Raw genomic sequence first — 22,123 nt, 5'->3', positions numbered from 1 at the left:
GAATTTACATGACTATAACTTAAGAGCAGTGACGTCCCTATACAGAATGCCGCCCCTAGGCAGCACCAAAATGCTGCCTCAATCTTGATACAGTATTTTTTATCATCCTTTCATGACTCCAATATCTAAGAAATGTGTTGTATGGATACATTACTAACAAAATATAAACTGTAATTATTCGCAAATCTGCTCGTGTCGTTTCTGGTCACCAAGGACGCCGAAGTGCAACGGAAATAAACTAGACATTGCGAACCCAACAAAAAATTACATTCCTGTTAAACCTTTTATGTTAATACCTTATGTTTCCAACCAGTAAGCGGAATTTGTAATGGAAAGATATTTTCGTTATTACTAAGTTTAGATAGCTATTTCTCCTCGATTTGCCGCCCTTTGGGTGACTGCCGCCCCCAAGCGACGCTCAATCTGCCTACTCCCACGGGACGTCATTGGTTAAGAGTACCCATGGGAGAGATGAGCACGTAGAGGCAATATTAATTCTAAATGCAATAAAATTAGCCTTTGTGGCGTCCAGATCGGATGGTCCAATGGGCCCAACAGCTGGTTGAACCGACTTGAACAGCTCTTCTCTTTAGGCAGTGAAATGTAATTATTAACCTTAATTACTTGTTTCAGCTGGTCAAAGCGCAGCTTGTGGCGTTGGCACCAGTGTGGCACACTGCGCCAAGGACTACGTGGAAAGTCTTCATCAGAATAGCCGAGCAACGCTTTTATATGGCAAGAACAATGTCATGGTGCAACCTGTAAGTGTACATCGTCTTTATGTGAGTCTCTCATGGCCCAGCAATTGTAGCAGCAATTGAGTAAATCTTTTTTGATTTCAGAAAGAGGTGCCAGAACCGATGGCAGGTTATTTGAGTCTCCATCAGATGGCTCAGTGCCTCATCATCAAATGGACTCCAAACCAACTCATGAACGGATTTGCAGAGAGCGAGACGCAAGACAAAAGGTTTAATATTAGTTTAAATAATTGGGTAACCTTCTCTGTGATTCTTCGTTGTAATAAAATTCCCATTATAAATCGAATCCATTTCAATCCAAACATTTAATTTTCTATTTAGGTTTATTCCTACTTCAAATCACAAATTTGATTTACAAGGTTTGACATGTTTTTGTATGCATAGGTCAATCCAAAGCAATGTGTAATTTCAGGCAACTAATATTGTAAGTATTATACAAAAGAATACCTACCTAAATGCAGAGATGCCACCGTTAAATTAATTACCTCCAGATGATGTCACTAAATAGTGGTAGAATTGAGAAACGCAAGTGACAGCTGTCAAAATTGTCATATATAATAGGTATCATAAATATACGGAAATACACAATAATATTGGTATATGTAGTATTGCATTTCATTAATTCGCATGCAAGATAAAATGAGCCTGAATTTTCAATTTCAATCGAAATAAAATACTTACTATATTTGCATGATTTCTATGTATGACATAATTGATTATATTATTGATAGCTGCCACTTACGTGTCTCAATTTATTCTGCCACTATTTGGTGATGTTTCTACTCACTAAATGATTGGTTTCAGACATTTAATGTTATGCAGCAGTTAATGCCACTTATGTACCTAGGTACGCCACTCAGAATGACTAAGCATCTCACCTTAAATTTGTACCTAATCGATATTTTACTATAAAGATTACTCTTAGAGCCCTATGCATAGCCATACTAATGTAAATAAATGGGTGTATTATACTTATAACATATAAATACATAATATATTCATATTAATAAACCCGGGTGTGATATATAAAAAAGTGTTTAAACCGTCTAATTTCAATATTATTATAGGAAAAATTACAGGCTTTAGACCCAATTTGATCATTTACATCAATTTTACAATAATATACTGACCACATGGCTATCTACTGACTGACTTTGTTCTAAGAATCTTAAAACACAATACTATTTTTTAATTCTAAAATATTATAAATAATAAACGCACTGGAAATTTTTTGATTCGCAAACCACCTCTGCTCATAATACATAAACCACTTATTTATGAACTGTCAAAGTGACACTCCTACTGTCACTTTGACAGTTACCTACCTAGTTTACTAGATTATAAATTATTGTGAAAAACCAACCAATATTGCATTATTGCATATTATGCTGCTGGAATAAACCTAAAACAATACGTTTTTTTTTATTTTGTGTTGCCATTATTTATTTTTTAAATTGACCATTATGTTTATCATTTTATTTCTGTGTAACCCACCCTTCATTGTTTTGTTAAATTTGCATGTAACCTATCATAGAAGAGCGAGTTGTCCTTCAATCTGTTATTATGAGAAGCCGGGCAAAGGATTGATGAGAAGGAAAACTTCAGAGTTGTTTTTGAATATGTGAGTAACGTTAACCGTTTGCCGCGTTACTAGCTTTCTGCTTTACGGCTGCTTTTTTAATCTAACCTAATGTTTTATCACTTACCCTGAGACTTACATATACATTATGTTGAAGATCGAAGATTGCTTGACACTGAAAATCAATTTTGGGTTGAAATAAAAAGATTAAAAGTATATTATGTACATTGAAAACACATCAGAAAAAATCTTGAAAACAATATGGTACCGAGCAGGGCTCGAACCTGTATCCAGCCAGTTCCGGCCAATGTGCCATACCAATTTAGCTATCAAGGAGGCCACGCAGTAACGTGTCGGCTTTTAATGATGCGGATCCCAGGTTTAAATACTGGATCTGGCAAATAGGCAATTTGTTTTTTAAATGTGTATTTGGATAAGTACTCAATTATTTTTTTTTGATCATGTCCGATCCTAAGAAGATCATTATGATCCTCTTAAGATCGAACATGGTGATCTCTTAGAATCATGATGAAATACAAGACGTCTTTATGAGATACTTTTAATATAGTTCCAAAAATAGACATTTTTTTCATAGAAAATCACGGCCTCCGGGTACCGTCATGCTAATACCTCCCGGTATGGTACCTTAGTACCTTGGTACCATGGTATCTTATAAACAGATTGTTTGTAGATTGTACATTGTAAAATGAAACTGATCTACGACCATACGACATATCAATAACCGATTACACTATTGTCGGTTAAAGAGCGTTAAAATAAACTTGACTGTACTGCCTGTAGGTTCGAAGTAAAAAGAGAATTGCAAGGAATAATAATTTTTTTAGAGTGACTATTACATATAGCTTTTATTTTTACTGACATATTATGTCATATTTTTATATTACTAATTCATAGATTAACTAGTCATTAATAGCTTGTGTGCCAACAGGTGGCAGTATAATAAATGTATATATATGGAGTGTGGTAATTAATACAAACATGATAGTATATATGTTACGCCGAATGTGCGAAATTGACTATTACATGAAATGTGCAAAATTTTGGCTAATTCATGTAATAGTCAAGCCCGTTGCCTTATTCATGAATTAGGTAAATTATCTGCCGAGTACGTGAATTCGCCAGGGTATGGATGTCAACATGACAGTAGAAAAAGTAAATTTAATACGGATGGTTTTATTAGTTATAATTGGACATAATATAATATAATATTATTATTAGGTTAGGTTAGGTTAGGTTAGGTTAGGTTTTTTAATTCTGAATTCAACTGAATGTCCATTTTGAGGTTAGCTAACAAGTGTCAACAAACTATCACAAACATACAATCGATCATACCCAAGCACGTATCAAATCGCGAAAATACCTTTTAATAAAATTCTTCCGTTATCATATTATAGTTCTAGATTTTTTTTGCGCATAGTAAATGGATATGAACGTCATTGTAGTTATTGATTGGTATATTTTTATATTATAATCAATGACATTTGACACATTTGGTTAGTTTGATTAGTTGCAATAAACACCACGGAGCGCGACCATCTATTTTGACCATAGATAATATACGTAAATTTTGACCAATCCATGAGCATTTGACACAATTTGTTTAGTTGCAAAAAACACCACCGTAGCGCTACTATCTAATTTGTCCAATGCATGAACTAGGCAGAAAAATTACTGCCGAATTCACGCACTCAGCAGATATTTTGTCTAATTCATGAATAAGGCAACGGGCTTGCATTTTTCATGATTTAGGCAAAATTTTGCCTATTTCGTGTAATAGTCAATTTCGCACATTCGGCGTAAACATATACATAAGACTTATGTCTATTTATCAATGTTTCTATTTTAATATTGTTGAGTATTGACCGTTGTCATTGATCGTTTGCGATCATGTGGGTTCACTCAACTGCTGCTTGTTAAATAATGTATCCAGATTTTTTTTTGTTTTTATGTATAAATGCACAAAGAAAAAAAGAAAAATAAATACAATGAAACCCCAGTTTTAGTTTTTTGAAAAGACTACCAACGGAAAACATTTTTTTTTTATTATCATAAATCATAATGTAAATAAATATCTTTGGAGCACATTATGTTAATATTGTGTTCTTTTACCTTTTCAAGAATGTTGCTTTAGGGACTGCAGACATGTCTATAAATAGAAACACACACTTTTTGAATTTATTTCAATGATTGCCATGTATTCATTGAATTGAATGTGTTCAAATAAATTGTTTTTTTAAATTTAATGCGTAATTTTAATTGAAGTTTGAAATTAAAATGTAAAACCGGGAATTACATGTACTAAATGCAACAGAACTGCAGAAACTACACGCAAAAACAGCGGGAAAACATGAAGTCCGAGCACGTAAAATTAGGTTTTGACTGAAATTAACTATTGAATATTGTGTGAATTTACTGTCAGATAATTTTGAAATGTCATCTGATTACCCTAATTTAATATATTAATATTGTTTTTATCGCTTTTATCCGTAATTATATAAAAGGGGTTATTTACACACATATAAAATAAATAACATAGAGAGTGTGTATCTGTCAATATAATTTGTTGTGTCCATAGCATGGTTAACAAAACGGCAGCTTCGCAGTTGAACCACAAAGTTGGCACAACTGTTTGTAGAATACATAATTATACTTATTTAGCAAATGGTGAACAACCAAATGGCCTGAAATTTTCTGTACTCGTTTCGTTTGTTCGATTAAAATTGATCCTAACCTAACCTTTTCCTTTGCAGTAGTTACTGGCAATATGCATTGAACGTGAGTCTAGAAGATGTAGTTTACGTGCACTGCCACCAGGGGGCTGAGGGAGGCGGGACTGTAGTCCTAGTGGGACAAGATGGCGTCCAACGGCCTCCAATTCATTTTCCAAAGGGTAAACATATTCTTTTTACAATATATTTTCCCTCTGATTAACGACGGTCAAAACATCGAGAGCGTCGACAGCTTCAAGTACCTGAGGGTACACATCACGGGAGATGACATTTTGCAGAAAGAGCTCGCTATCCGAATGGGAATGGCTGGAGCAACATTCAACTCGATGCGGAATGTCTGGGACTTACGATTGTACTCGGTCAAAACCAAATGCCGCCTATTCGACACTTGCATTCTGACAGTGCTGCTTTATGGTAGCGAATCATGGCACCTTACGAAGGCTCAGAGCAACCGTATACTGAGCTTCGAAAACAGATGTTTGCAACGAATGCTGGGTGTGCGGTGGTATGACTTTAAGAGCAACGAGGAGATAAGAGAAGGCACCAAGCAGCCTCTCATCACGTTGAAAGTGAAGAAGCGACGTTGGACCTGGCTCAGCCACGTGCTGAGGATGACAGAAGAGAACTTCAACCTAGCTTGCCTGTTCTTCAAGCCGACCGGATTCCGGCGTCCTGAGAGGCCGCTAAATACAATCTACAGAGTGTATACGGCGGACACTGCGATGGCTAGGTCATGTGCACCGTATGAATGACAATGAACCGGCAAAAAGAGTGATGTCCAGCAATCCAATAGGACGTAGAAGAAGAGGGAGGCCAAAGATTCGCTGGTTGGATGGAGCTGCCAGTGACTGCCGTATTCTGGGGGTACCAAATTGGAAAGTTGTTGCTCCCCTGATGATGATCAGGGAGGATCGGCGGAGCTACGGGATGCTGGTTTGACCTGGAACGAAGCATGAAGACCGGCGAGCGACAGGGATTCTTGGAGGCACCGCGTGGTGTCCATATGCTCCAGTTAAGGGGCGGATACGGCAAAAGAAGAAATCCATACACGTGTACAGGCGCTATAAGAATCAACAGCAAGTTGTCATTTGCATTGTATTTAATATAAACAATGGTGCCAACACAGAATATTAATTGTTTTAGTTACCAACTCAACCTACTATGTAAAACGTTTTGGTATAGATCTGGAATAGCTTTTTTACCTCTTTTTAATACAAACTCTTTGGTAGTAAATTATTTTCAGCATGATTATTGAATTGTTGAATGTTTTTGTTTAGGAGGGCATCTGCTGGCTTTCTTGAGCTGTTTGGAGACAGGTCTTCTTCCTCATGGACAACTCGATCCTCCACTATGGTCTCAGAGAGGGGCAGGAAAGATTCCTAATGTGAGGATAATTTATTGTAACACTATTTTGTAATACGCAATTATTGCACGGGTTTTACGTATTTATAGTTTTAGACATTTTAATGATTTTGATATGTTGCATAATTACTTTGCAGCCATAACCTCACAGTGACCTCTGTCCAGTTTTTGCAGAATATGGACATCTCCATAAGCGGCAGTGCATAATATTAGATTACTTCACAGCTTACGGAATATTCAAACTTTTTTGAGGATAGCTGGACTAGAAAGATTTATGTGAAGCCAATAACGTGGCATAATAACAGCGAAGTCGCCGTGTACATATAAAGCAACTAGTGACAGCGTGAAAAGGCGACTTTACTAGAGCAGACGCATGACATATGCTGATTTTATCACTCTACTCCGCGGAGAAAGTCACCTATCCCATCTCCAACCTAAAAGACACATTCGTCGTTGAAACTAGAAAAATGTGTAACTCAGTTTTAATCGAAAATTGACTTTGAATGCCATCTAGTGGCCGTTGTTAATATCGACCCATCTTGCAAATGATGTCATTCCAAAAAAATTGTAACATTGTTAAATCATGGATGATTTAACTCCAAAACCATATATTTGTATAAGAAACCATAATTTTTTTTGTCTCTCCTGTAAAGTAGTGTTTTTGGAGTTACACAATTTTCTAGTTTCAATAACGTTATGGCAGCTGTGTTGCGCATCATCGATTTCTACTCAGTTTTTCATGATATTTTTATTACTACAGGACAATTTTTTTGGGGTGAGTTAAGATAGTTTCACATCAATATGATGTTGTAGTTTCCAATCGTCGACAGCGAACTGAGCACCGCTAAAGTGTCCATCCACTAATTTCATCACTAAAATGCAAGTGTTTAACTTTCAGGTGTTGCCGCGTGGAAGGCTTCGCAGACGGCCTCTCCCGATTGTGACGGAGGGCAACCCCAACAATAATGACGATACAGAAACCGAGAACAATCCCTCGGCCGCTAATAATAACACAGAAAACCAGGCCACGGATTATGTCTTCAGGATTGTTAACAATAACATCAACCATCAGGAGTACGGCAAATATGGTGAGTATAACAATATCCAATTCATTTGGAACTTTATGCTTGTTCATATGAAAATGAAAATATTAGAACAGAAACAATTGGAAGAGGGGCCATCGCATGTAACGTTTATTTTCTTCGTGTTGATTTTCAGGCCAATACTTCTTCTTTGTTGTTCCCCCGTTGAATAATTTCTCGCCAAGTGAATTGTTCAGTCTTTATAATTGTGAAACTTCTTGACGAAAACGTGTGCTACACAGTCATTTTACATAGTCTATTCATGCACTTTGCCTTGTTCCTCTCATGGCCACCTCCACATCTTCACCACCAGCCACGTTTCCACGTCTGTTATGCAAGAGTATACTGTGGCGCGACAAACGTTAGGCACCCTTCAATGTTGTGCTGAACAACTCGCTAAGATGGTGGTTAACGTGCACTAGAGTTTGCGTCATTCCTATCTTAAAATAATATATTACGGTCAATCCTCGATGAGAAAAGACCTTCTCACTCGCCGTAAAATGATGCAAACTTTTTGAAAGCTGAGAAATTTTGCCTTGAAGATACCAAGCCATTGGCCGACCGGTCCAACTAAGAGTCGGAACGTGTTAAGGGGGGACATGCTCAGCGTACGTCAAAATGGAGCTTTTATGCTATTTTCAAAGCATGATCCTGGACACTCCTTAAACGTTGTAGATAATCTATTTACATAATTTTGAAGCCTTATTATCCTTTATATTTATTTTAAACATTTGATGACTGCATAAAGTATTTTTATTACATAAAATAGTATTCTTTTAAACCTCTCACTCTAATGTTTTAGATTATAGTCATATTTCAGTACGTCCATGTGAAGTGGTGTTAAGATTTTTTATATTTATTAATTTTTAAAACCATTAGTAAAATTTATGTCGACATTATTATAGTGAAATATTTACAATAAAAAATTATATTGATAATCTCTGTGATCCCAAATTTGACAAGAATTAGTCATTTTATTATTCAAAAAATGGGCAAGATTTACGCATTTAAAGACACTGATTATAAGCTATGTCTTTGACCATTCAAATTTGATTCTACGAATAATGTTTGCTTTATAATAATTATTGACGCTGAGCATGTGGGCCGTTAAAAAGATTTTCCCTTTCAACTGACATATGCACCGCAAAAGAGTACCGCCCGTCAATAAGGTTACCCATAAGATACCTGAAGCTGCTGACACTCATGATGGTATGTCTGTTCCTGATCAAACAGTTTGGGCTAAGACAGGTGCAGTTGCACAAAGCACTTGTTTCCTTCATATTTGAGGCCAATACGAGACAAATTACAGTGCAATTGACGTACCTACGTGTGTATTAATCATTATTAATGTTTACTTTTTTTTAGTGTCACGGCATTCTCTGATGGAGCGTGGTCCATCATCACCGCGGATTCCTCGCAAGCCGCTGGGCTCGGCCTCCACCACGGGCAGTTCCGAGAGTTCGAGTCTATCTCTTGATACACATTATTCCCCACCACTGCCCAGCCCACTGCCAGTTGACGTGCAGGTGAGGAAAGACTTCATTAAAGCTCTTAGATTATATTCATATTGTTTATGTAGATGTTGCATCAAATAATTAAAACATGGACCTAACCCAGCCATTTTTTATAATTTTTGAGAATCCTTTATTTGAGGTTAAATGGATACTATCCGTGGTAGTCGTAGGAGCTTACTGCAGTCAGAAAGAAGTGATGATGTTTCATAATGATGATTATTGCATTATTGCACTTTTATAAATGAGAGATGTATAATTTTGAATGTATATAATATTTCAGCCAATCACGCAGACAGCCTCCATTGCTCTGGTATGCACCACGATGCGGCGGCAGATAATTTCCCGAGCGTTCTACGGCTGGCTGGCGTACTGCCGCCACCTCTCCACTGTCAGAACGCATCTCTCGGGACTCGTCAATGCCAACATTGTTCCCTCGGGTATATTACTTGTAATATCATAGCTGAACGTTCATACATTTCATTTGTGCACTACATTATTTTTGGATTATCTTGTATTGAGTGCACTTGTGGTAAAGTGGAACAATTTAGTCTAACGTGCGCAGATGCGATTTCTTCTGGTGTGCATAAATTACACAGGGTGAATGTGATTATTGTTACGGTTGCTATTCGCGACTGCATTTACATCAAGTCTATTGCACCATTTTATGTTGTGCTGATGTATGCACTTTTAATTTGATGTACATATTACTTTTCTAATCGAACATTATTATAAATAATTAACAGTGGCACCTGTGAATAAAAACTATAACTATTTTGTCAGCACATTTTGTCCATTGTAGGGAACTGCAAATTTTTAAACAAAATTTCATTCACACAAAAAAATATAAATAATAATACAGTTTGTTGCCGAAAGATAACATCAAGCAATTCGTTAATGAAACCTTTTCTAAACGCTGTTTATTTACATTTTACAGATGGTACCACCGGCGGACTGACAAAAGAAAAATGGCTGGAGCTGACTGACGAAACCGGGGTCATCTCGAACAGTCTAGAAGTGTACAGGTTGACTTATTACGGAGGCGTAGAACATGAAATAAGAAAAGATGTCTGGCCATATCTTCTTGGACATTACAAGTTAGCTCATGCATTTGGATTATTAATTTAATATTCAGTAAATTTGTATGTCAAATAACACAAGCATGAACCCCTCCAAACTATTCTCCTATTGTCGAAAGAGCCTACTGCATGATGGTAGGAGGAAACTATGCCTCATGTTAAAATACGGGGATTTACATATTCTCTTTCTCTCACTCCTGCGGCTAACCATGTGTGATTCAATATGATTTAACTGATGCAACGAGATCACAATAGCTTCCTCTCCTGGTTCATTTGAAAACAACTTGCACGTAAGCTAGTTATGGAAATAAAAAAATGCGGCTGACCATGAGTGAATGATTAATGCTTTCAATTCAAAAACTCAATGAAATCAGATTATAAAACAATTAGAGAGATACTTTACGACCATTGTGTTAAATTTTGATGTTTTTTTAAATGTACGGATATCCAAATACACTAACAATCAGTAGCGAAGGGTGGAGGTAGGCTGTTAATATCCGCCATAAATAGTACACATTAAACTTTGTTAGTCATACGGATTTGTTTTTTTTTTTTAACTAAGACTACAATTTACAGATGGTGTCGGTTAGTTTTTAAAAATCAATTGAGCCCTGTCTAAACCAAACCATAATAGTTTTGGTATATTTTGGGTGATATGACAAAATTGTGCACACTTTTTCATTCATACTCATTTATTTTCGTTGGATTAAGAATACATATCACACGTGCTGTTAGTTAGTTTTTTAAAATTCATTAAGCCCTGCCTAAACCAAACTATAGTAGATAAAAAATATTATTCTATTTATAAAATATCCAAAGTGATGTATGATTTAATTGCATAATTTTAGATATTTTATAGACAGACGAGTATTTTTTGACTATTATCTATTACGGCTTGGTTTTCGCATGGTTTAATTGAATTTTAAAAAATAACCAATACCATCTGTCAATTGTTGTCTTATTTCAATGATAACAAATACGTATGACTGACCTACCTACCTCCATCCTTCGCCACTGCTAACAATCATTAGCTGGTAGTGCTGTCCCGCTTTGACAGTTCCCTTGCACAATGGTCGATAAGAATTTAGTGGAGTACTAAATTAGTTAAATAGTAATAACATTTATCAACATGATAATATCATAAAAAACACATTTTATACATTTTCACAACTCCGATGGGCCTATGGTGCAATCGACACGTTGGACATGCCTGCTCCAAATTGACAGACATGCAAGATTGTAATTATTGTTTACATTAACTAACATAGCACATGAATTTTACAAAAGCTATCAACAGGTTTACAATATCAATATATTTATTATGAACTATAATATAATTTTTCAGGTTTGGCTCGACAGCTGAAGACAGAAAGAATCAGGACGAGGCGAATAGGCGGCGTTATGAGACTACCATGTCGGAGTGGCTTGCCGTGGAAGCCATTGTCCGGCAGAGGGATCGTGAAGCGACGGCTGCTTCCATCGCCAGGCTCGCCGAACCCACCCTCGTTGAACCTAACCAAGAGGTGAATTATTACACTGATCTATATACTTACGACGCACAAAAACGTCATTTATTTAAAGCCCATAATTTTATATTATATAATGATGGTACGGTGTATTTGGCTGTTAATCTATTTGTCTTGTCACTGCTAGTTATTATGGCTTTATAATTTGAATGTTTTGGATTCGTTACTAGTCAACCATGATCATAAAACATATATTGTAATAAGTAAAACAATATTGTACATTCATAACAAATTCAGGTTTATGTTGGCAATATCTACGAATTTAACAATTTATGGAATTGACTGTTTGACTGAATTTGTGTCAAATCCTTGCATTTTTTGACAGATGCGAGCCAGTGTGGAGTTTACTACAAATGAATAAGCAATATAAAATAACTTACTAAAAACTTAAATACTAACTAAACTCTATAAAACATAGATATTGATACCAAATATTATAATGCCTGAATCCCCCATCAAAAATCCTCCAATCGACAGAGTTGGAAATATAATGATAATATTATTGTAACTGTAAATGAGTCAAGGCTAGACGAGGATGGACAGCGAAACAAACAAAAAGAAATTACCATTATCTATTTCTGGGTGGACGAAGTATCGAGAGTAGGTAGTACGGTCAGTCGGTAATCTACCCTTGAGCCTTGAACGTCGCCTGTAAATACGATTTGCCACCTTTTTGTGCCAAAGCGTGCGTAGGTATACGAATGTTATTGATAATCAATTGTTACTTGTCGAGCGAAATATACTTAAAGTCCCTGAATCAGTGTTTTTAATAAGTGGAAAAGTGTAAATCAACACCCATACCCTTCAATATATAATTCGGAACACTTTAGGTCAGATGAAAAATGCCAACTTTAAAGAAAGTTATCCGCAACGTCTTTAGGAATTAATATTTGTTTCTACCATGTAAATTTCATTTGGAAATATAAGTATGCATTTATTAACATACCTAATGACAATGATAGAATCCAAAAATAAAACATAATTAATTCTTGAGTAAAAAATCTGATGAAAGATTACTTACTTACTTTAAAAAAATTCACAATTAAATGAAATTAACTGTTATTTTAATAGAAATGAATTTCTTCAGGTATCCGAAGACAACTGTAGTTTCCTGTCAGACGACGAGAATCCTCCGGTGATGTCACCAGACCCCAGCGAACACCATGAAGTCTCCACCGGCACACCCTCTAACAAAGACGCGAAACAAAGAGTGACAGGCCTCAACGTTGAGTCATCAATTGACGACAATGTAGAAATGCCTGAGGATGTGGTATGCGTTGAAACTATCCACGAAGAAGGAGAGCATGAAATGGAAGTGGACAATCATCGCGAGGAGCCAGTTCAAAATGGTGAAATCGGTACTAGAAATGATATCTCAAAACAGAACCATTCCGATATTCGGCGGATAGCTGAAGGAATGGCACGCATAAACGGACATGTTAATTGCATTGATGAAGTAGAGGAAATGCAAGAGTGTGATGATAATTCGATAGGGGAAGACGTCACGATTAATATTCAGAATCATATGAGTGTGATTGTAACAAATCCATCGGTTGATATCGTGCAGGGTTACTCGCCCGTTGGAGCCGGAACTGGTGAGTCTAGAGTACATTCTTCTTCTTTGCCTTTCAATGTTTCCTCTAATTTTTTTATTGTGTGTGGATCACAGTAGCAAGGGGTGAAGGTAGGCTGTTAAGATTCAATATAAATAGTGCATACTATACTTTGTCAGTCATACATTTATTTGTTTTCTTTGAACCAAGAATACAATTTGCAAAATATGCTGGTTAGTTTTTAAAATTCAATTAAACCCTGCCGAAATGAAACAATAATAGTTTAGGTATACTATGGGCTATCCGACAAAAATAGTGCACACTTTTTCATTCATACATAATTGTTTTTGTTGAACTATGAATTTTTTTTTAAATTTTTTAAAATTCAGCTATATATAGCAAACCGTAATCGATAAAAAATATTATTCTATCTATAAAATATCTAAAATTATGTATGGTTTCATGACATACTTTTTGATATTTTATAGATAGAAGAATATTTTTTGACTATTATCTACTATGGCTTGGATTAGAAAGGGTTTAATTGATTTTTAAAAACTAACAAATATTATCTATACATTGTAGTCTTAGATCAATGAAAACAAATATGTTTGATAGACAAAGTTTAGTGTGCACTATTTATGCCAGATCTTAACAGCCTACCTCCACCCTTCGCTACTGACGTATCATAAACTCGTCTTCGCAGTAAATTTTGTTAGTATATAAAAATTGTGTGCATATATTCACATTTTTTTTAAATTCTTAGATAAATGAACTATTCAAATTATTATGCTCTAAACGAAAGTACCTTTCTAAATCCCATTTCACACACAGGATACTTTATTACCACAAATAAAAATTCACAAGATAATTTTAAATTAATTTGAATTTAGAAAACACGAGTCCATGCTGTAAGTCGCCGCTGTGCGCATTAGAAGAGGAACACACGTCGGCAGGTGCTTCATTTGACACCCTGGAGCCTGGTCCGGCATCCCTCCAAGAGACGAATAAAGAGGGACCCAGGTCCAACTGCGTCTCTCCAGCTAGCTCTAATGGAGGGGTTTACAGTGTAAGTTTTCATTTTTTGTTCTATTCGTTAACTTCATTGCACAAGTGAACCAAATGATTTAGATAATATTATAATGTAAAACTTCCTAGAGTACTATAGTATATGTAAATATTCAAACCTGATACCTTGTAGGTTTAGGTTGGCAGCATTGTCGACTTTTTCTTGATGGTATGCAGTAGAGGTGTTAACTTGGCATGCGTGTCTTTGGTAATTTACAATTTTTTAGACATTCGAATTCGTAGTCAAACATCTCCTCTATGTTTAAAACTTACCACTATAGTATGTGGTGGCAAAAGTTAAGATAGAAACAGTGCACTATATTATCAATGGGCTTTAACTGCCGCTACACAAGGGTTACATGTAAATTGTACATATTACATTTCAAAGTAGCACAGTTCGCCGTGACCTTTCTTATCGGAAAGAGATGACCGTATACTATACAGTATACAGTCATCTCTGATTTTTCAATTCTGTATGAGTCAGAGTATGGACCTAATAGGTTGAGCAAGTGACTGACATCCATTTCTCGTAAAAACAAAAAATCTGTTAATACCAACCTCCACCCCGTGGAGGCTCATATGACCTTATTATGTTCGGACATGGTCCAAAAATGCCTTTTATAAAAAGTCCAATAACATCTTCAAAAACCCGTGCACCTAAGCTAAGTGTTTATTGATAGTGTTTTTGTTCTTAAAATAGATTAATGGTTTTATGTGACGAAATCAACCGTGATCAGATTTTATTATACATTACATACTAAGTATATAAATAATATTTTTATTTCTGCGTGAGCGATCGACAAAACGTTAAGTTTCTCCTATTTTCAGTGGTCCGCAGGTTTAAAAAGGTTTAGAAACACTGGTTTAAACAGTATGTAAGCATACCCAAGAGAAAGATACGTAGTTGACTAAAACCACAGATAGTTGGTAATCGGGACATCTTCTATTGGCATTTAAAGAAACAAGGCGTGACATAATAATATAATATACAAATAATGCAGCAATTTTTGTTTTAATTTTTAGAATGAGCTTCTGGAAAATTTTGGCCTGAACCTTCACAGAATCGACAAAGACGTTCAACGGTGCGATAGGAACTACTGGTATTTCACTGGAGACAACTTGGACAAGTTGAGAAACATCATGTGCACGTAAGTTATTTAAGAGATAATTTTTTCAACAATTTATCTTTTAGTTTACGGCTAGCTCATTTTAAAGAGTTCAGAAACAAGTTGCAAATGTAAGAAAAATTCTCTGCCGTATATATGAACCGATCAGGGACGGCACCAATTGGAGGAGAAGATATAATGCTGAGCTCTACGGACTGTACGAAGATTGCATCGCAGTTCAATCAATTAAGATTGGGAGACTGCGATGGCTAGCTCATGTGCACTGTATGAATGATAATGAACCGGCAAAGAGAGTGATGTCCAGCAATCTAATAGGGTATAGAAGAAGAGGCAGGCCAAAGATTCGCTGGTTGGATGGAGCTGCCAGTGACTGCCGTATTCTGGGGGTACCGAATTGGAAAGCGGCCACACTGGATAGGGGCAGGTGGAGGGAGCTGGAGGAGGCCAGGACCCACACCGAGTTGTCGCGCCCCTGATGATGATGATGATTCAGAAGGGTGGGATAATAGTCAAAAAATACTCGGCTATCTGTAAAATATCTAAAATTATGCAATTAAATCATACATAACTTTGAACATTTTATAGATAGAATAATATTTTTTATCTATTATAGTTTGGTTTAGGCAGGGCTTAATGAATTTAAAAAAATAAACCAACAATATGTGTAATATGTATTCTTAATCCAACGAAAACAAATAAGTATGAATGAAAAAGCATACACAATTTTGTTGTACCGCCAAAATATACCAAAACTATTATGGTTAGGTTAGGCAGGGCTTAATTGATTTTTAAAAACTAACTAGCACCATCTGTAAATTGTAGTTTTAGTTCAATAAAAACAAATACGTATGACCAACAGAGCTTAATGTGCACTTTTTATGGTGTATCTTAACAGCTTTCCTCCACCCTTTGCTACTGTTTCCTCTATATGTCATATGTGGTAAATTATATATTGTTGTAAACATTCCAGATACGTATGGGAGCACATGGACGCTGGTTACATGCAAGGAATGTGCGATCTAGCCGCTCCTCTTTTAGTGTTATTGGATGATGAGGCACCAGCGTATGCCACATTCTGTCACCTCATGACGAGGATGCTCGATAACTTCCCTGCAGGCGGTGCCATGGATGCTCATTTTGCTAATATGAGGTTGGTATCTCTACGATAACTTAGACTAATAAATATGGAATCTATATTACTGCACTAAGTATAGCAGTTCCAGACCATTTTTAGTAGTTGAATTGGTAACTATAGAAAAATTAGTATTCTCCGTTCTAGCATACATGCTTCGGGAGCTTACTGACTTACATGCTGTGTTTTCATAGCAATTTTATATGATTGTTCATCTAAATTGTTGAAGAACATTTTTCAAAATATTGAGCGATCATGTCAGAACTATTTATTAGATGGCTTAGATAATGAACATTGTATCGATCATAGCGCACGCGGTTGACTAATCATAAAGTGTCTACCTCCAAAGTTTTCCACTATTGTGGTATCAAATTCCTCATCTTGCCAATTGACATCTTGTCTATTCTATGTATATTTGGTCCAGAACATGGATCCAATCAGCTGAGCAACTAGCGAACAACCTTTGTTGTACATCTATCTATAGACTTGTCGCGGATAGACGTAGTTCTTCACCTGTTCTATACACCACTAATGGAAAGAATATTATTTGTATTGGTAAAATAATGTTAAACAACAGAACAGATTAACACAATCACTGCATACCTTTTGATTAATTTTTAATTACCACATTTAAGAATAGATAGAGAGACAGTTTTAGTTTATTTCGGGCTATAAAATGCAAAGGATCCAAAGCTCACTGAATGCTCTCAAATACTAGATACTAATATTGAATATGCGTTTCGTTTACGTGATAAACTTTAATGTATATTATGATACAGGCATTAATTACTATTGAAAATAACATATTCTTTAACACATGTTTAAGTTTAAATCAATATTTATCCACACTTGACTTACAGCCACACCCAGGTGCTCAAAACCCGCAATCATGAAAAATCGACTTGGTAGTTGCACCTTTTAAATGGTTTTGTATTGTTGTTTTCAGATCGTTAATACAGATCCAGGATTGCGAGATGTACGAACTGATGCATGCCCACGGGGACTATACTCACTTCTACTTCTGTTATCGCTGGTTCCTCCTCGACTTCAAACGAGAACTTCTCTACCAGGATGTGAGCACATTTTATTGATAATCCATAGTTTAGTACTGATATTTCCATTGCGATAATTTCACATGAAATATGTCGGTTTAAAGTAGAGTATCCACAGTGAGAGTTTTGACTCAAAAGACATTTGCTAATAAGTGCTATACGCATGTTTTAATTATACTCAAATTACATAAAATGACGTTAACTATACCAACCATATGGCCCTGATAATCTATGGCAGGCGTGTCCAATGTCTATCAGCTGAATTTGAAGGGCAGCATTAATTATTCCTATTTTTATTTCCTTAAGTTTACATAAAATTCGTTTTCAAATTAACAATGAGAAAGTGACCTCCGTATCGCCTTATTTGTATTGCATCACTCACGGCGTGCTGCAGAAGTGAGAGAAAGAGGAGGTGTGAATCCCCCACTTTAAGCCGAGGCATAGTTTAACATTACCGTCACAGAGTAGGCTTTTGAATTAACTGGGCTTAATTAAATTTAAAAAACTAACCACTACCATCTGCAATTTGTATTCTTAGTTCAATGAAAACAAATAAGTATAACTGACCAAGTTTAGTGTGCATTATTTATGTCAACGTCCAAGATGGCCGAGCGGCTTATAATGCCGTGGGTCCCAGGCTCGAATCCTGGGTCTGACAAATACACATTGTTACTAACATCCATTTCTCGTATAAACAAAAATCTCTTAATACAAATCTCTACTCTGTAGATACCCATATGATCCTATTAGGATCGGACATGGTCAAAAGAAAAAAATTATGTCGAATCTCCACAGCCTACCTCCACCCTTCGCTACTAATGTCCTTTGGCTTGGTACCTGCGATATGTACCTGTCATTATGGGAATTCATGAAAAGTTGATAAACTTGCTTATATTTTACAGGTTTTTGCAGCATGGGAGATGATATGGGCCGCCCGGCACATCTCATCTTCACATATGGTCCTCTTCTTAGCACTGGCTCTGTTGGAGTCCTACAGAGACATAATCATATCTAACAGTATGGACTTTACTGATATTATCAAATTTTTCAACGGTGAGTTCTTACATTCTTGCTAGTACTAATCTATGTGTCTCTGATAATTAAATTAATAGCGCCTGTACACATAGGTACATAGATTTAATAGCAGCAATAGTGCATATAGGCAGTAACTATTTACACGTAAAAGTGCTAACTGTCTCTTCAATCTCAATCTCATTCTTCAAGAGTAGCGAGACGCAATGTTGTCATTTTATGGTACTATTTGACAGGTCGTAAAATTCAGTGAACCTCAAAATGAGTCTGTCCGTGGTGTAATTGGTTTTTTTACTGGCAGGTTCGCCACTATCGTTCTAATGCACAGATGCTGTCACATGAAAATTCAGAAGCTTCCGAACTTTTTTGATTCTTGCATGCAATCTTGCAACTGCAGGAGAATACATGTTTACACTTACATTTTCTTGTTATGGTCGCGATAATAGTTACTGTCAGCAGTAAATCCATGCACGTGTAAACATGGTACCTATCACTTTATACTAAATATCTTGTTAACAATATAGATTTTATATTAATTAAGTATTTTTTGAATTTCAGAAATGGCGGAGCGTCACAACGCACCTGCTGTATTATCGTTGGCAAGAGACCTCGTCCTACAGTTGCAGATATTAATCGAAAATAAATAAATAAACTATTCATTCCGAATACATAATTATTATAAAGTATGCCAAAATTTGTATTGAATATCACATTTTAACAAAAATTAGACAGAATTCTAAATGCAGGCATGTAATACCGCCTTTACATTTTATTTAAAAAAAAAAATGCATTGATTCTTAAGGGCATGTGCACACAATATAAGGATTATTAACTATTTATAAAAAGACATTCTATTTATTAAATTAGATAGCTATATTAATTATATTATCACGAAATACTTTTATCAAATCTATTTTTAAATATTAAAATTCAACCTGTCTTCCATGAATTGGGATTTAACGTATTTTCAGTAGAAATGCACTTGTTCTTTCTTTGTCTCTTACCACGCGTGCACACAAACAAATACTATGAGGGGGGGTTAATAAAATCTAAACAATGCATTGATTTTCAGGGACATTCATCATACCCAGACACTCCACACTTTGAGTTTAGCGATTAAGATCTGACCTGTAGCTATAAACTACGGATGCTCACCTACGAGTTGCTGTGACCTTAAGTTATTTTATGTTAATCAAAATTGAACCAAATTGCGCCGCAAAGGTATTATCAATTAATTTTATGAGAAAAGCAAATAAAAATAGGGCACTTAACTAAATTGCGACAGGATATATTATTATTATAACAAATATTGATAATTTTATTGGCTCTAGTTATTTTTTTAATAAATTATTAATAACCATGTCCTTGCTTTTTTGTACAAGGTTTTTGTTAGTAATTTTGACCAATCACAAACACCCAGGCTTTGAGAAAATCACATAAATATAATATTGTGTCCTGGATGGCCAGCGCCTTACGCACTGCTCCTCGCGAGCCACCTATTGGCCCTGGTTAAAGGCACGGCTCAACAAATTTTAAGGTTGTAAACCTACTTACTATGCTTTAAAAGCCGCTTGATAGCTCTAATCATCCGAGCCATGATCCTCAGTCATGACGTCCCAACGAAGAAGAAGAACTTATATGCTATTCATTTAAACAGTTTGTATTTTTTTCGTTGTGTGCGCGCCTGGTAGTTATCTTTTGTTTCACGACAAACAACAATGGTGGACAACAAAAGAGGGAACGTAATTTTAGTCCAGAAATAGAGTATGAAGCACGCAATTTGATACAATTTTCTATAATTTACATTTTGCTTCAAGTCTGTAATACATTAATGTATGTGCTTGTATAATTTCTAATGCAGAGGAACGATGCATAACACTCCAAACTATAATAAAACATATCAAAATCTCAAGTATAAAGAGATCACTCAAATTATCGAATTTAATACGGGATCACTTTTCCCTTTGATCAATCTTAAATCACAAATTTATCATGGATCATTAATTATTAATATTCACTCACAATTAAACTGCTCATATTTCAAATGAATACTGTGTGAATCAGTGTCTAATGGTGGAGGTAGGCTCTTAAGATCCGACATAAATAGTGCACACTTGACTTTGTCTGCCATACAAATTGCAGATAGTAATAGGGTTAATTTTTAAAAATCAATTAAACCCTGCCTAAACCAACTATAATAGTTTAGGTGTACTATGGGCAATCCAACAAAAATAGTGCACACTTTGTCAGTCATACTTATTTGTTTTTATTGAATTAAGATTATATCGTCGGTTACTGCCAAAAGTTGGTAAGTTTCAAAGTCATGTTATGGAGTAATTGCAATTTTGAAAATGTGACATATTCCTCTAAAATCAGCCATAATGCTAATAATTTCTATGTGCGTGCATGTTCTATATATCAGATGGCATTGATTTTTTTTTCTGGGCTACATACATATTTATTATATAGACACATAATCCATTGTTAATTCTAATAATTAATACCTAAATTTTCGACTTACCAACTTCTGGTTGCAATGATGTTGTTGGTTAGTTTTATAAAATTCACTTAGTCCTGCCCAAACTCAACCATAATAGATAAAAAATATTCTTCTATCTATAAAATATCTAAAGTTATGTATGATTTATTGGAATATTTTTTGACTATTTTCTATTAAGGCTTGGTTTACATAGGGTTTGACTGAATTTAAAAAATTAACCAACCCTATCTCTAATTTGTTAGTTTAGTTCAATGAAAACAAATACGTATGACTGACAAAGTTTAGTGTGCAGGATTTATGACGGATCTTAACAGCCTACGTCCACCCTTCACCACTGGTGGTGAAACCATGACGAATACTGGAAGATGTTGCATAGAATAATAATTGAACTAAAGAAAGATTAAAAGCGTATAGCAGTAGAGGCCAACCATAGACGGAAACATGACGTAATGCTAAACTTATAATATCGATTCATGGAAATATATTTACATTATCTCATATTTCACACTGAAGTTGATTTACTCAACTTGGTGAGCAATTCACATGTATTCTTTCAAACCTCAGCTTCTCAATTAATGCCTCATTCTTTGCCCAAATACTATCATCTAATGGTGACATAACTCTCAACTGTCACCTACATAAAATAATATAAAAATTTATAAAACAATAATTGTAGCAATTTGATTTTAATTGTGTATACTTGATGTGTCTCAAATATTTCGCGTCAAATTGATTAATGCTCCAGCCATTCCCATTCGGAGAGCAAGCTTTTTTTAAAAAGTACCATCTCCTGTGATATGCACTCCCAAGTATTTAAAATTGTGTACACTCTTGATGGTTTTCCTGACGCTAATCAGTGGGAAATCTGGATCAGGACAGATAAAACGTTGGTTTTCACTGCATTCGTCGGTGAACAATAGTCGTGCGATAAAATTTATTGCATATCAAACAAAAGCTAAGAGATACGTTGACAGTTCGCATTCAATATTTAATATGTACCTTTATATTACTT

At 35.5% G+C, this 22,123-nt stretch overlaps 1 protein-coding gene across 1 annotated transcript in view; it reads left to right on the top strand.

Moving 5' to 3' along the window:
* Nucleotides 1–19,386, top strand: part of LOC147069575 (small G protein signaling modulator 2-like) — a 150,117-nt gene extending 130,731 nt beyond the window's left edge. The window contains exons 6-22 of the mRNA XM_085950458.1: nucleotides 634–761; nucleotides 843–967; nucleotides 2,293–2,379; nucleotides 5,109–5,248; nucleotides 6,365–6,471; nucleotides 7,348–7,537; nucleotides 8,897–9,057; nucleotides 9,326–9,482; nucleotides 9,980–10,139; nucleotides 11,467–11,644; nucleotides 12,735–13,242; nucleotides 14,094–14,269; nucleotides 15,292–15,416; nucleotides 16,366–16,545; nucleotides 17,474–17,600; nucleotides 18,482–18,632; nucleotides 19,170–19,386. Of these exons, the coding sequence (XP_085806584.1) occupies nucleotides 634–761; nucleotides 843–967; nucleotides 2,293–2,379; nucleotides 5,109–5,248; nucleotides 6,365–6,471; nucleotides 7,348–7,537; nucleotides 8,897–9,057; nucleotides 9,326–9,482; nucleotides 9,980–10,139; nucleotides 11,467–11,644; nucleotides 12,735–13,242; nucleotides 14,094–14,269; nucleotides 15,292–15,416; nucleotides 16,366–16,545; nucleotides 17,474–17,600; nucleotides 18,482–18,632; nucleotides 19,170–19,258 (2,789 nt within the window). The 3' untranslated portion in view covers nucleotides 19,259–19,386. The remainder of the gene's footprint in view (nucleotides 1–633; nucleotides 762–842; nucleotides 968–2,292; nucleotides 2,380–5,108; nucleotides 5,249–6,364; nucleotides 6,472–7,347; nucleotides 7,538–8,896; nucleotides 9,058–9,325; nucleotides 9,483–9,979; nucleotides 10,140–11,466; nucleotides 11,645–12,734; nucleotides 13,243–14,093; nucleotides 14,270–15,291; nucleotides 15,417–16,365; nucleotides 16,546–17,473; nucleotides 17,601–18,481; nucleotides 18,633–19,169) is intronic.
* Nucleotides 19,387–22,123: the final 2,737 nt, after the last annotated feature.

This window comes from Rhyacophila brunnea, unplaced genomic scaffold, assembly GCF_057557595.1.
Source record: "Rhyacophila brunnea isolate RB1 unplaced genomic scaffold, BYU_Rbru_1.0 scaffold_23, whole genome shotgun sequence".
Lineage (NCBI taxonomy): Eukaryota > Metazoa > Arthropoda > Insecta > Trichoptera > Rhyacophilidae > Rhyacophila > Rhyacophila brunnea.
Note: the sequence above shows the minus strand (reverse complement) of the source record. Positions and strands in the feature narration are given on the sequence as shown.